The sequence below is a fragment of the Cygnus atratus genome, chromosome 3, assembly GCF_013377495.2.
Source record: "Cygnus atratus isolate AKBS03 ecotype Queensland, Australia chromosome 3, CAtr_DNAZoo_HiC_assembly, whole genome shotgun sequence".
Lineage (NCBI taxonomy): Eukaryota > Metazoa > Chordata > Aves > Anseriformes > Anatidae > Cygnus > Cygnus atratus.
The window spans coordinates 357,105-371,368 of record NC_066364.1 but is presented as its reverse complement, the minus strand read 5'-3'; the positions used below and the strand labels follow the sequence as shown (position 1 = coordinate 371,368).

Sequence of the window (14,264 nt, the reverse complement as noted above, 5' to 3'; positions counted from 1 at the left end):
GCCCCCCGCCGGACCCCGTTCTCCGCCGCACCCCCGGTGCCCGCCCCCGGTGCCCGCCCCCGGTGCCCGGTCCCGCTGGGGGCAGGGAGCCGCGAGCCCCCGCGCGCGGTGCGGAGGGGCCGGGCACGCCGAGCGCCGTGCTCCACAACGGTTTTATTGGGGGGAGGGGGGGAAGACAGAGCCGCGGCCCGCGGAGCAGGGCGGTAAGGCACGGGGCCGGGCCGCGGCACGGGGAGGGGGCACGGGCGCCGCTCCCGCCTGCCCCACGCTGCTCCCGGAGCCCCCCGGGGGCGGCGGCCCCGCAGCGTCCTCCGGTACCGGCTGGGGGCACGGGGCTGGCACCGCGCCGCCTGCAGGGACCCAGCCCCGCACCGGGAGCTGGCACCGCGCGGCCACACCGGGCCCGGGGCCGGGGGGGGGTCAGAAGGAGGTCTCCTGCAGGGCGTAGGCGGGGGGCCCGGCCGCGCGCACGTAGCCCTGTTCCTCCTCGGCCCGCGGCACGCAGCCGGCGGCCACGCCGTTGGGCACCCGCGCCACCTTCTCCGTCGTGGTCAGCTCCGCGCGGGCGGCGTCCTGCGGAGACAGGGCGGGGGGCAGCAGGACCGCGGGCACCCACCCCCCCGCCAAGGGGCCGGGGGTCCTCACCTGGGCGGGGAAGGGCACCCCGCAGCCCAGCCACTGCCGGTACTTGGGGGGCAGGCAGCACAGCAGGCGCGGCAGCACCGGGTAGATGGTGCGGGGGTCCACGGCCGAGCCCCGCGTGGGGCCTGAGGGCAGCGCAGGGGTCAGCGGGGACCGGGGGGGCAGCACCCGGCCCCCCCACGCCCCCCCCGCTCACCGGTGAGCAGGCTGACCAGGAGCCCCACCACGATGACGGTGGTGGAGTTGTGGGCGCTGTACCACATGTACGACAGGCTGTAGAACTTCTGCAGGCCCGTGGGGCTGGGGGGAGAGCGGGTGAGGGGGACATGGAGCAGCCCCCCCCCAAGGCTGACCCTCCTCCTGCCGCCCCCACCCACCCCATCCCGCTCACCTGCGTGGGGCTGCCGTGGGGGTGAGCAGGGTGGTGGCGAGGGCGGCGGTGATGTTGCCGTCAGGGGGGTGGGCGGTGCTGTTGGCTGCGGGGGCCCCCCCGGCAGCCCCCATGCTGGACACCAGGCTGCCGATGCCCACCCAGAAGGCCATGGCCAGCCCCGCCAGCAGCCCCACGATGGCACCCTGCATGGGGAGGGGGGGTCGCAGCACTGAGCCCCGCAGCCGGCACCCCATGGGGGGGGGGAGCCATGCCTGGGGGGTGGCAGCACTGCAGGACTCACCGTGGGGTTGGCGCAGGGGAAGAACATGCCCAGGCAGAAGAGCCCCAGCAGCGGCCCCCCCACCATGCCGAAGATGCTGATGGCTGCCTGCAGGGACACGGCACCGCTGTGGGGCTGTGGGGACTGGGGGGCCACCCCCACCGGGGGGGGCAGCAGGGCACCCCTCGTCCCCGTCCCCGTCCCCTACCTGCAGCACGGGGCCCAGCATGGAGGAAACGTAGGCCATCCCCAGGCACAGCAGCCCGTAGCCGAGAGCTGGGTGACAGGTGGGGGTGTCACAGCACTGCAGCCCGCCCCCCCCCGGTGCCCCCCTCCTGGGCCCCGCTCACCCAGCAGCTTGGAGAACAGCGTGGCCCGCGACTCCGACAGCCCAGGGCAGTGCGGCCGCACCAGGTCCTCCATCGTCACCGTCGCCAGCGAGTTGAAGGCGGAGGAGATGGTGCTGGGGAGGAGAGGGAGCGGGAGGGGGGCTCGGCCACGTGCCCCCCCGGCACCCCTTGGTCACGGCACCCACCTCAGGGAGCCGCTGAACAGGCAGGCGACGAAGAGGCCGGGCAGCCCTGGCAGGTCCTTCAGCACGTCCATCACAAAGTACAGCACCAGCTGGGGACCGGCACGGGGTGAGCGCGGTACCGGGGGGCGCACGGTGGGCTGGGGGGGAAGGGGGGGGCACGGGCATCCACCTGGTCAGAGGAGATGGGGCCGGTCACCAGCGGGTGCTCACGGTCGTAGACGAACATGACGAGGCCGGTGAGGCAGCTGAGGCAGAGCACGATCTGCTGGCAGGGGAAGACGGCGTAGCAGGAGCTGCGGGTGCCACGGAGACGTCAGAGGCTGGCAGCGGGGGGCCCCCCCATGCCCCCACCCCACTCACAGCACGGCCTGCCTCTCGTTGCGGGAGCTCAGGTACCGCTGCACCTGCGCCTGGTTCACGCCATACAGCGACAGCATCATGAAGACGCCCCCGAAGGCCAGCGTCCAGAACGTGTGTCGCACGTAGGGGTCAGGGTTGAGGCTGCGGGGAGGGGAATGTGGTCACGGGGGGGCAGCCGCCCCCTGCACCCCCACGCCGGGGCTCGGCCCTGGGCACGGCGCTCACTCGATGCCCGAGATCTTGCCCTCCTGCTCCGCCAGGCGCCAGACGCGGGCCATGCCGCCCACGCGCTGGGCGCCCACCACGATGACGGCCAGCTGCCCCGCGAACATCACCAGCGTCTGGAAGACGTCCGTCCAGATGACAGCCTTCAGCCCGCCCTGCGGAGGCACGGCGCCCGTCACCGCGGCCCGGGGGGGACGCAGGGCAGCCCCGTGGCCAGGGCACGAGAGGTGCGGCGGCAGCGACTCACCAGCGTGGTGTACAGCGTGCAGACCAGCCCTATGGTGAGCACTGCGCTCCAGAGGTCAAAGCCCGTCACTGGAAGCAACGGAGGCCGTTAACGAACAACGAGGACAGCGGCCCCCGGTGTGCCCGTGGGACCCAGCAGGACCCCAGGCTGGGGTCTGTCCCGCAGCCCCCTCGCAGCCCCCGGCTCCCTTACCTGCATTGAGGGCCAGCGCAGGCGCATAGAGCACCACCCCCATGTAGATGACCTGCGGGGACAGCAGCGCTGCAGCCCACCTGCGCCCCCTCCCCATGCCCCCACATCCAGGACCCCCCAGGACTGCCAGGCAGTGCCGGCCGCCCACTCACCATCTGGAAGATGAAGGTGACGGTGCCAAAGACACGCACGGTCTTGTTGAAGCGCAGCTCCAGGTACTGAGGGCAGGGGGGAGACAGGGTCAGGGGAGCGTCCCCGTCCCGACGTGGGGTTTACAAGCAGGAGGGGCACCCCCGCGCTCCTCCATCCCACGGCACCCTGCTCACCTCGTAGGTGCTGGTGATCTGCAGGCGGTAGAAGACGGGGATGAAGACGTGTGCCGGGATGAGCAGCCCCAGAAAGTAGGAGCAGCCGAGGAACCAGTACTCGGTGCCGAACCGGTAGACCTCGGCGGGCACACCCAGGATAGCCACTGCCGACTGGAAGGTGGCCAGCAGGGAGAGGGCGACGGGCAGGAAGCCCATGCTGCGGTTCGCCAGGAGGAACTCCTGCACCGTGCGCTGCCGGCCCCCGCTCAGCGCGTAGAAGAGCCCGATGGCCAAGGACAGCACCAGCAGCAGCGTGAAGATGGTGTAGTCGATCGCCGTGAACTCCATGGCGAGCTCCTGCCGCTGCCCCGCTGCCCCCCGGCCGCACGCCCCCGCTGCGCCCGCCCCACCTCATGGGCGTGCCGAGCCCCGGTGGCCGCCCCGGACGGAGGACGGCGGTGTCAGACGGCCGCACCGGAGGCTCCGCGGGGACCTTCGCTCCTAATCTCAGCCCGCCTCAAGGACCTGCGGGAGCACGGCACCAGGACATCCCCTCAGCCCTCCCCCTCCCTCCGGCACGCGGCGCCGCCGCGCTCCCCCCCGCTTCCCCCACCTGCCCCGGGAGGTCGTCTCCCGGCCAAGGCAAACACGGCCCGGGCCAAGCAGCGCCGAGGGCACGGCAGCAACGCCCGACCCGCCCGGCGCCGGCCCCCGCGGCGCGCAGAGCCCCGCCGAGCCCGGCGGAACCGGCCCCGCCCCGGCCCCGTGCTGCGGACCCGACGCGGCCGCCAACGCCCCCCCGCAGCCGGCAGGACCCGCGCAGCCGGTCCCCAGCCGGGACGGGACGGGACGGGCGGGCCCCGACAGCGGGCAGACGGACGGACAGCGCAGACGCCCCGCGGGGGCGGGGGCGCAGGACGGCCCCGGGCACCCCGTGCACCTGAGCAGGGCGCGGGGCAGGGCGGCCCCCGGCTGGGACGGGCGGGGCGCAGAGCCCCGGCGGGGGCACGCGAGGACACCGCGGGGGGGCACCGGCCCGATCCGCGCAGGAACGCCCCGGGCGCGCTTGGCAGGATCAGGACCGGGATCGGGAGCAGCCTCGGCCCTGCCCCGCGCCCGGGCCTGCCCCCTGGGGGCCGGGGGCGGCGGCGCTGGCTCGGGACCGCGCCGGGAAGGAGGCGAGGGGGCAGCACCGCCCGCCGCCGCCCCAGCCTGCACGGCGCAGCTCCGCGGGCAGGGTCCAAGGTCACCGCTCCGCGCCGCGCAGACACAACACGGGGCCGGCGCCCCCCGCCCAAGGCCGCGCTCCCCCCGCCCCGCCGCAGCCCCCCCGGGGCCGTGCCGCCACCGGCCCCGGCCCAAGGCCCCGGCGGCCCCCCCGGGGCGCTGCGCCCGTCCTCGGGGGTCCGCCCCCCGCAGCCACGCGGTGTCCCCGTGCCCCCGGCCCCCGCGCCCTGCCGCCTGCCCCCCGCGCCCCCAGCCCCAGCCGCTGCTCCCGGGCCCGTGCCCCCAGCTGGGGGCCCCGCTCCGCGGCCCCCGCGCCCCCAGCCTCAGGTCGTGCTCCCCCCGTCCCCTGTGTTCCCTCCCCGTCCCCAGCCGAGGCCCCGCCGCCCCCACCCCCGGTGTCCCCGCACCGCAGCCCCGCTCCCCGGACCCGGTGTCCGCGGTGACCCCTACCCGAGCCCCCGCTCTCCAGAACCGCTGGCGCTGCGCCGGCCCCGCACCGGCCCCTGCGCCCCGCACCGGCCCCTGCCCCGCGCACCGGCCCCTGCCCACGGGGCGCGGCGGTGCCGTTGCGGTGCCGGCAGCCCCGGGCCGCGCCGCTCGGGCACTCACCGGGGCCGGCAGCGCCCGGCGCGCCACCGCTCTGCCCACGTGCACCCGCGGCGGCGGCGCGCCCTGATGACGCCGCGAGGCTTTGCCCTCACCGCGCTCTTCCCGCCCGGCCCCGCCGGGGGCGCGGCCTCACCGCCGAGCGCAGGTCGCCGCGCCCCGGTACGCCCCGGCCGCGGTCCATGGCGGAGCCGCCGGGCCCCCCCCGCGGCCGTTCCGCCCCGCTGGGCGCTGCCCCGGGGCAGGGCCGACCCCGGCCGGGCGGGGCCGGAGCCGGAGCCGAGCGGCGGGCCCGGAGCTGGGCCGCGGGCACCCTCCTGCTGCTGCTGCTGCCGCTGCTGCCCGGGGCCGCCGGCGGCGGGGCGGTGAGCGGGGCGGGGGGCGGGTACCGGTACCGGTACGGGTACCGGCCTGGTGCCGGCCGTGCCCGCGCCCCCCGTGACCGTTTCCCCCTCAGGTGTGCGGGAGCTGCCCGGGGCCGCTGCGGAACGGATCCCTCGTGGCCCGGTACTGCGCCTCCAGGGCGGGCGCGGAGCCGCGGGGACGCTGCTGCGTGGCTCGGGGACCCCCGCGGCGCCTGCTCGGGTACGGCCGGGGGCGGCGGGGGGCGGGGGGCTGCAGCATGCGGGGGGCTGCAGCAGGGCGCGGGGTGCGCGGGTGTCTCACGTCCCTCCCTCTGCCCCAGGTTGGACCTGAGCAACTGCTCCCTGCGCAGCCTGCCCGCTGCGTTTGCTGAGGCCGCGGCTGTCGTTGTCCTGTGAGTCCTGGCGGGGCAGGGACAGGGCTCCGGGGGCAGCCCGCAGGACGGGGCTGGGCCGTGCATGCTCTGGTCCCCATCCCCGCCGTCCCCAGTGACACCACTTCGGGGTGCCCGTCCTGTCTGCAGGCGGGACCTGCAGCCTGCACCTGCCCCGCGGGCGGGGTAAGCAGCCCCCGGTGTGTTTGCAGGGACCTGACGGAGAACCCCCTGGCAGCCCCCCCCAACAGCTCCTTTCTGGGCTTCACGAACCTGCAGAGCCTGTGAGTACGGGGGTACGGGGGGGCTGGGCGCGGTGCCTGGTGCTGAGCTCTCTTTCCCAGCGCGGTGCCACTGGAGCTGGAGTGCCCAGGCGGGAACAGCGCCTGGGAGGAGGTGACAGAGCACGGGAGCAGCCGGCTCTGCCACGGCCAGAGGAACCCCTGCAACAGCTCCAGGGAGCTTGGTACGTGGGTTACAGGGGCGGGCCTCCTTGGCCACCTTGCGTCCTCGTGTCCCCACCTTGGGGCACTGCACACGGTGGGGCGGGGGACAACCAGCACCCACCTGCTGGGGCTCCCCCCCCCCTCCCCTTGCTCGGCTGCGCCTTGCTGTCCCCTCAGTGTGGTGGGGCCGTGCGAGGAGCAGCCCTGGCTTGGCCCCGTCACCCCCTGCTGTGCTCCCCCAGCCTGGCTGTGCCCCGAGAACGCTGCCTGTGCCCCGGATGGCCCCGGCTTCTCCCAGTGCCTCTGCGCCAGCCCCTTCCACGGCTACAAGTGCCTGCGCGAGGTGGGTGCCCCGGGGGGCCGAGGGACGGGACCCCCCCGCAGGACGGCCCTGCGGGGCGGGCAGAGCCGCTTACCCGCCTGTCGCCTTGCAGGGCGCGTTCCCCGTCCTGCCCTTCTGCAGCATCCTGGGGGCCGTGACGGCCGCCCTGTCCCTCCTGCTGTGGGGCACCCAGCGCCGGAAAGCCAAGGCCCCGTGACGGGGACACCCCCTGCGCACAGCGCCCCGCTCACCCGGCGGGGCCAAATAAAGCGTGCAGCACCGCGTCCGGGGGCTCCTTCCTGCGGCAGCGCGGGGACGTGGGGGGGGGGGGCCTTGCGGTGCCCCCCGCAGCAGCGGCTGCCCGGTGCCCCAGCTGCGTGCCCCTCAACACCGGGGCGGCCGCGGGGGGCTCCGCCGGGGCTGGCAGCGGGGCCGGGCCCGCGGCTCTACCGGGACGGGCGGGGCCACCGAGGCGGGGGCGGCCGGGGCGGGGGGCGTGTCTATGCAAATCGGGCTGCTGCTGGGGGCGGGGCCACGGAGAGAGCGCCCCTGAAACGGAGCCGCTGTGCCTCTCCGGGGCGGGGCGCCAGGGAGATGGGGGCGTGTCCATGCAGATAAGGGGGCGTGCCCACGCAGATCGGAGCCGCGCGGCATGACGGGACAAGCCCCGCACAGCACGGCGCCGCGCGTGGCCCCGCGTGGGCGCGTGGCGGGCGCGGGGCGCGGGCGCCGCGCGGGGCGGGGCGGGGCGGGGCCGGCGGGGCCGGGGCGGGCGTTTCGGGGCGCGTGTCCGTGTGCTCGGTGTGCGTGCGCGCGCGTGGGGGCGCGGCGGCGGGGAGCGGGTGTCATACTTACCTGGCAGGGGAGACACCATGATCAGGCAGGTGGTTTTTCCCAGGGCGAGGCTCATCCCCTGCACTCCGGGTGTGCTGACCCCTGCGATTTCCCCAAATGCGGGAAACTCGACTGCATAATTTGTGGTAGTGGGGGACTGCGTTCGCGCTCTCCCCTGGTTCTGCGGTGCCAAAGACAGAGCTGTGCTGGGGGCATCGGGCTCTCGGGGTCGGTCCGCTCGCGGCTCGGAGCCAGCCTCAGGCCGTCGCGAGGAGCCAGCCGTGGGCGGATGGGGCCTGCACGAGGCTGCGGCCCGGGGAGAGAGAGCCCCCGGCGGGCCGGAGCTGCAGCCCGTGGAGAGGAGCCCGCGCAGGAGCAGGGGCCTGGAGGGAGCTGCCGCCCGTGGGGGACCCGCGCTGGAGCAGTTTGCTCCTGCGGGATGGACCCCGTGGGACGGAGCCGTGTGGGAGCAGTTCTCGAGGAGCTGCTGCCTGTGGGCAGCCCCCGCAGGCTCAGCTCGGGAAGGACGGCATCCCGTGGGAGGGACCCCGCGGGGAGCAGGGGCAGAGAGGGACCGAGAAGGAGCGGCGGGGACGAAGCGTCAGGGACTGACCGCAGCCCCCCTTGCCCTGCGCTGCTTGAGGGGAAGGTGTCTTTATTTTTTGTTGTTGTTTCTCACAGCTCCACCTTAGTAACAGGTAATAACTTTTATTAATCTCCCTGTGCTGAGTCTGTTTTACCCGTGATAACTGCTGAGTGATCTCCCCATCCTTACCTCACCTCCTGAGACCTTTGCATCGTATTTTCTCCGCTTTGAGGAGGGGGAGCGAGAGAGCGGCTGAGGTCGAGCTCGGCTGCCCAGCTGGGTAAAACCACATGTAAAACCCAGCAGAGTAAAACCACACTTCCTCCGCTGCTCCTGCCCTGCGGGGCCCAGCAGGGTCCATGGCTGCCTCCCGCCCCAGTTTGTGATGCCCCAGCAGAGGAACACCCAGGATCCTTCTGGGATCCAGGATTAATCAAGCTGTCACTCACGGGAACTATAAGATAAGTGAAATTCTACGTGAGAGAGCAAGTAGAATGTACCCAGCTCCACCCGGGGGAAGGTGAAGAAAAAGTGGAGAGCTTGTGGGTCAGAATTAAGGGGCGGCAGGCTGGTATGGGTGACCCTGCTGTGGGGGTGTACTGCAGCTCACCACATCAGGAGGAGGTCGGCGAGGCCTTCTACAAGCGACTGAAAGTAGCCTCACGATCCTGGATGATGGTTCTCATGGGGGACTTTAATTATCCCGACATCTGTTGGGTAAGCAACTCGGCCAGGCACGCGCAGTCCAAACGGTTCCTAGAACGCATTGAAGATAATTTTCTGACGCAGGTGGTGGAGGAGCCAACGAGGTGGAGGGGGGTTCTGGACCTTGTTCTTACCAACAGGGATGGGCTTGTTAGGGATGTGAAGGCTGGGGGTAGCTTGGGATGCAGTGACCATGAGATGGTGGAGTTGAAGGTCTGGAGTGGAAGAAGTAAGGGAAAAAGTAGGATTGCTAACCTGGACTTTTGGAGCGCCAACTTTGACCTCTTCTAGGACCTACTTGGGGGTATCTCACGGGCTAGATCCCTAGAAGGTACGGGTGCTTGTGAGAGCTGGGCAACATTTAAGCAGTACTTCTTCCAAGCTCAGGATCGGTGCCTCCTGAAGAGCAGGAAATCAGGGAAGGGGGGCAGGAAACCTGCGTGGATGAGCAAGGAGCTCACCAACAAGATCAAAAGGAAGAGGAAAGTCTATGAAGTGTGGAAAAAGGGCCTGTCCTCTTGGGAGGAGTATAGGAGTGTTGTGAGGGCCTGCGGGGACACGATGAAGAAGGCTAAAGCCCACCTGGAGATGAAGCTGGCAAAGGAGACAAAGGATAATAAGAATTTTTTTTTTTTTTTTAAGTATGTAAACAGTAAAAGGAAGACTAGGGATAATGTGGGTCCCCTGCTGAATGTGGGGGGTGCCCTGGTAACGGGGGACGCTGAGAAGGCGGAGATACTGAATGCCTTCTTTGCTTCGGTCTTTGCTTCAAAGATTCCCCCCCCAATACCCCTGGACCCTGGAGGGAGTAGAAAGAGTCTGGGAAGTGGAGATCTCCCCCCTGATTGATGAGGGAGTGGTTCAGGAGCGTCTCAGTGGGCTCAGTGCACTCAAGTCCATGGGTCCTGAAGGGATGCATCCACATGTGCTGAGGGAGTTAGCAGAGGTGATCGCCGAACCGCTCTCTATCATCTTTGAAAGGTCCTGGAGAACAGGAGAGGTGCCTGAGGACTGGAGGATAGCCAATGTCACTCCGGCCTTCAAGAAGGGCAAGAAGAAGGATCCGGGCAACTACAGACCAGTCAGTCTCACCTCCGCCCCTGGAAAGGTGTTGGAACAGCTTGTTCTGGATGCCATCTCCAAGCAATTGGAAGAGAAGAAGGTTATGAGGAGTAGTCAGCATGGGTTCACCAAGGGGAAGTTGTGTTCAACCAACCTCGTAGCCTTCTATGATGGCATCACCAGCTGGGTAGATGGGGGAAAAGCAGTGGATGTCATCTACCTTGACTTTAGCAAGGCTTTTGATACTGTCTCCCACAGCATCCTGCTAGCGAAGCTGAGAAAGCGTGGGATAGATGAGTGGACAGTTAGGTGGGTTGAGAACTGGCTGAGCTCAGAGGGTGGCCAACAGGTCAAGGGAGGTGATCCTCCCCCTCTATTCTGCCCTGGTCAGGCCTCACCTGGAGTGCTGTGTCCAGTTCTGGGCTCCCCGGTACAAAAACACAGGAATCTTCTGGAAAGAGTCCAGCGGAGGGCCACAAAGGTGATACGGGGCCTGGAGCATCTCCCCTGCAAGGAAAGGCTGCGAGACCCGGGGCTGTTCAGCCTGGAGAAGAGAAGGCTGAGAGGGGATCTCAGCGATGTGTATAAACACCTGAGGTGTGGGAGGCAGAGGGATTCAGCCAGCCTCTTTTCAGTGGTCTGTGGGGACAGGACAAGGGGCAATGGCCACAAAATGGAGCCCAGGCAGTTCCGCACCAACATGCGGAACTTCTTCCCGGTGAGGGTGACGGAGCACTGGGACAGGCTGCCCAGGGAGGCTGTGGGGTCTCCTTCTCTGCAGATATTCAGGGCCCGTCTGGACGCCCGCCTGGGCAGCCTGCTCCAGGGAACTGCTTCGGCAGGGGGGTTGGACCCGATGGTCTCTCGGGGTCCCTTCCAACCCCTACAATTCCGTGACGGGTGACGGAGCTCTGGACCTTCCCCTACGCCCCACGCCCGCTCCTTTCCCACCAGGTAAATCGGGAGCTCGTCGTGAGCTGGTGCTCCGCTCACGCTGCCGTTCGGTGCTGGCGCCGATCGTTGCCCTCTGTGCACGGCTGGCTGCCTTCCGGGCCGTGCGAGCGAGCGGCGCCTCTGCCGGTTCAGCGGCACCGGGCGGAGCGGGACCCCGACCCCCGCGGCTGCGGCCCGTCACGGGCAGGCTCCGGGCAGCCCACGCGGGGCACGAGCCGAACCGCGGCCGGCAGCGACCCCCCAGGCGCTGCCGGGGCCCCCCGACAACCACGAACGCCCCCAGCACAGCTCTGTCTTTGGCACCGCAGAACCAGGGGAGAGCGCGAACGCAGTCCCCCACTACCACAAATTATGCAGTCGAGTTTCCCGCATTTGGGGAAATCGCAGGGGTCAGCACACCCGGAGTGCAGGGGATGAGCCTCGCCCTGGGAAAACCACCTGCCTGATCATGGTGTCTCCCCTGCCAGGTAAGTATGACTCCCGCTCCCCGCCGCCGCGCCCCCACGCGCGCGCACGCACACCGAGCACACGGACACGCGCCCCGAAACGCCCGCCCCGGCACCGCCGGCCCCGCCCCGCCCCGCCCCGCGCGGCGCCCGCGCCCCGCGCCCGCCACGCGCCCACGCGGGGCCACGCGCGGCGCCGTGCGGTGCGGGATTTGTCCCGTCATGCCGCGCGGCTCCGATCTGCGTGGGCACGCCCCCTTATCTGCATGGACACGCCCCCTTTTTACGTGAACGCGCCCCCGTGCCTCCAGGCCCCGCCCCGCCCGGCTCCCCGCAGCCCAGCGGCACGGGGCCAGCCCGGCCGGGAGGAGCGGGCCGCACGCAGGGACCGCCCGCGGGGCAGCGACGGCCTCGCCGCGGGGAGGCTGCCGCGGGTCGGGGGCTGCGCGCCCTCGGCCGCCCTGCTCTTGTCCCGGCGCTGCTGCAGAGCGGGGCAATGCGGAGCCGCAGCGAGGGGCGGCGCCGCGCGGGGCAGTCCCGGCTTCGGCTGGGGCAGAGTTAATTTCCTTCCCGGCGGCTGGTGTGGAGCCGCGCTCTGGGTTTAGGAGGAAAACCCTGCCGGTAGCACCCCGACGTGCCGGCTGTTGCAGAGCGCCGCTTGCGCAGAGCCCGGACTTTCCTCACGCAGCCCTCCCAGCGAGGAGCCCGCGGTGCACAAGGAGCCGGGAGGGGACACGGCCAGGGAAGCCCAGGGACCCCAAAGGGATGTCCCGTCCCAGAGGGCGTCCTGCTGAACAATAAATCGGGGAGCTGGCCGGGGACTGCCAATGAGTCACAGAATTATAGAATGGCTCGGGGTGAAACGGACCTTAAAGATCAACTAGTTCCAACCCCCGTACTGGTCCCAGGACAGACCCCTGAGGGACACCACTCATCACCGGCCTCCACCTGGACATGGAGCCGTTGGCCACCACTCTCTGGGTGCAGCCTTCAAGCCAATTCCTTATCCACTGAATGGTCCACCATCCAAACCCATCTCTCTCCAATTTGGAGATCAGGATGTCATGTGGGACCATGTCAAAGGCCTTACAGAAGTCCAGGTAGATGACATCCATCGGTCTTCCCTTGTCAGTTGATGCAGTTGCTCCATCACAGAGGGCCGCCAGATCGGTCAGGCACAATTTGCCCTCGGTGAAGCCGTGGTGGCTGTCCCACATCACCTCCTTGTCTTGCATGTGCATTAACATTGCTTCCAGGAGGATCTGTTCCATGATCTTCCCAGGCACAGAGGTGAGGCTCACCGGTCTCTAGTTCCCCAGGTCTTCCTTTCAACCCTTTTTAAAAGTGGGAGCGATGTTTCCTTTTTTCCAGTCACCAGGGACTTCACCTGACTGCCAGGACTTTTCAAATGGGCTAGAGAGAGGCTCGGCAACTCCATCAGCCAGTTCCCTGGGGACCCTGGGAGGCATGGCATCGGGCCGCACGGACTTGTACTCGTTCAGCTTCATCAGGTGGTCTCCAACCTGCTCTTTGCTTACAGCGGGAGGGACTCGGCTCCCCCAGCCCTCATCTTCAGGTTCGGGGAAACAGAGACATGTGAGGCCTGACTGGCGGTGAAGGCTGAGGCAAAGAAGTTGTTGAGTACCTCAGCCTTCTCCATGTCTCTCGTTACCGGTTCTCTGCCATTTATCAGCAGGGGGTACACTCTCCTTGGCCTTTCTTTGCTGGCCAATGTACCTAGAGAATCCCTTGTTGTTGTGTTGGTGTTTTTTTTGTGTCCCTTGCCAAGCTCAGTTCCATCCGTGCCTTGTCTTTCCTGATCCCATCCCTGCACATCTGGACAGCTTCCCTGTACTCATCCCTGGCCACACGTCCCTGCTTCCACTGCCTGTGCATTTCCTTCTCGCACCTCAGTCTGCCCAGCAGGTTGCTGCTCAGCCATCCCAGGTGTCTGCTCTCCCTGCCTGCTTTTTCCCCGGGGATGGGGAGTTCTTGTGCTCTAAGGAAAACATCCTTGAAGAGCTGCCAGCTCTGTAAGCTGGGCATCAGGCTGCTGGTGGTGAGCAGTTCTTTTGTCCTTCACTTATTGGTATTATTACTATTATTAGTATTTTTTTTTCTTTCCTTGTTAAAGTATCTCTATCTCAACCTTGTTTTCACTCTAGCAGGGTCGTGCACAGGGGCTCGGCCAGCCGCGATCCCCCGACAGAGCTCCCGCTCTGCACGGCACGTCCTCGGCTCGGTGCGGGCCCCGGCTCGGCACCCCCGCGGCAGCGCTCGCTCTGCCCCGCTCCGGTAACGGCGAGCCCGGGCAGGGGCGGGCGGGCCGGGGGGCGGGCAGGGCCGTGGGGAGCCGGAGCCCGACGGGCGTGGCCTGCGTGCTCGGGGGCGTGTCCAGGTAGATAAAGGGGCGTGTCCATGCAGATAAGGGGGCGTGCCCACGCAGATCGGAGCCGCGCGGCATGACGGGACAAGCCCCGCACAGCACGGCGCCGCGCGTGGCCCCGCGTGGGCGCGTGGCGGGCGCGGGGCGCGGGCGCCGCGCGGGGCGGGGCGGGGCGGGGCGGGGCGGGGCCGGCGGTGCCGGGGCGGGCGTTTCGGGGCGCGTGTCCGTGTGCTCGGTGTGCGTGCGCGCGCGTGGGGGCGCGGCGGCGGGGAGCGGGTGTCATACTTACCTGGCAGGGGAGACACCATGATCAGGCAGGTGGTTTTCCCAGGGCGAGGCTCATCCCCTGCACTCCGGGTGTGCTGACCCCTGCGATTTCCCCAAATGCGGGAAACTCGACTGCATAATTTGTGGTAGTGGGGGACTGCGTTCGCGCTCTCCCCTGGTTCTGCGGTGGCAAAGACAGAGCTGTGTTTGCGAGTTTTTGTGTTTTTTCCCTGGTTTTATTGAAGCTGAGCGTTGTTTTCACAGGGGGTTCCTGTGCTGTTTTATGTGTTGTGTTGCTTTCCGCCTCCCTTCCCGTACAGAGTGCTGGTCCCCGCCTTCGGAGGCCTCGCTCCGTTTTCCGCCCGCGGTCCCGGAGCCGTGTCCGCCTCCCCCCGGCGGGCCCCGCGCCGCTTCCCCACTCGTGACCGCTCCCTCCCGGCGGCGCGGCCCAAGGCGGGCGGTCCCTGCCGGGGGAGGCGCCGCGCGCAGCCGCCTCCCCTCCTTCCAGACCCGCGTTTCCGCGCA

At 69.3% G+C, this 14,264-nt stretch overlaps 2 protein-coding genes and 3 non-coding genes across 6 annotated transcripts; 3 read left to right on the top strand and 2 right to left on the bottom strand.

Moving 5' to 3' along the window:
• Positions 1-135: 135 nt before the first annotated feature.
• On the bottom strand, positions 136-5,066 carry SLC5A6 (solute carrier family 5 member 6). 2 transcript variants are annotated; one of them, XM_050709913.1, is made up of 16 exons: positions 4,999-5,066; positions 3,181-3,687; positions 3,007-3,072; positions 2,855-2,906; positions 2,663-2,730; positions 2,416-2,570; positions 2,191-2,331; positions 2,000-2,123; positions 1,831-1,919; positions 1,646-1,758; positions 1,504-1,571; positions 1,317-1,403; positions 1,034-1,218; positions 839-942; positions 646-767; positions 136-573 (listed from the first exon to the last, which is right to left on the bottom strand). In XM_050709913.1, exons 2-16 carry the CDS (start codon positions 3,508-3,510, stop codon positions 421-423), a joined length of 1,857 nt encoding a protein of 618 aa, XP_050565870.1. In that variant the 5' UTR covers positions 3,511-3,687; positions 4,999-5,066; the 3' UTR covers positions 136-420. The 2 variants fall into 2 exon arrangements, with proteins under 2 accessions (XP_050565870.1, XP_035424142.1); XM_035568249.2 differs by lacking the exon at positions 4,999-5,066 and adding an exon at positions 4,840-4,913 and having other exon boundaries at positions 361-573.
• Positions 5,067-5,169: 103 nt separating this feature from the next.
• Positions 5,170-6,783, top strand: ATRAID (all-trans retinoic acid induced differentiation factor). Its single transcript, XM_035568271.2, has 7 exons — positions 5,170-5,360; positions 5,453-5,580; positions 5,681-5,752; positions 5,944-6,015; positions 6,076-6,197; positions 6,420-6,520; positions 6,612-6,783. The coding sequence occupies exons 1-7, from the start codon at positions 5,178-5,180 to the stop codon at positions 6,714-6,716; spliced, it is 783 nt and encodes a 260-aa protein (XP_035424164.1). The 5' UTR covers positions 5,170-5,177; the 3' UTR covers positions 6,717-6,783.
• Positions 6,784-7,346: 563 nt separating this feature from the next.
• LOC118259088 (U1 spliceosomal RNA) lies at positions 7,347-7,511 on the top strand. The gene has a single exon (XR_004781971.1). It is a non-coding gene; the product is annotated as a U1 spliceosomal RNA (small nuclear RNA).
• A 3,440-nt stretch (positions 7,512-10,951) lies between these two features.
• Positions 10,952-11,115, bottom strand: LOC118259094 (U1 spliceosomal RNA). Its single transcript, XR_004781976.1, has one exon. It is a non-coding gene; the product is annotated as a U1 spliceosomal RNA (small nuclear RNA).
• Positions 11,116-13,753: 2,638 nt separating this feature from the next.
• On the top strand, positions 13,754-13,917 carry LOC118259095 (U1 spliceosomal RNA). Its single transcript, XR_004781977.1, has one exon. It is a non-coding gene; the product is annotated as a U1 spliceosomal RNA (small nuclear RNA).
• The last annotated feature ends 347 nt before the right edge of the window (positions 13,918-14,264 follow it).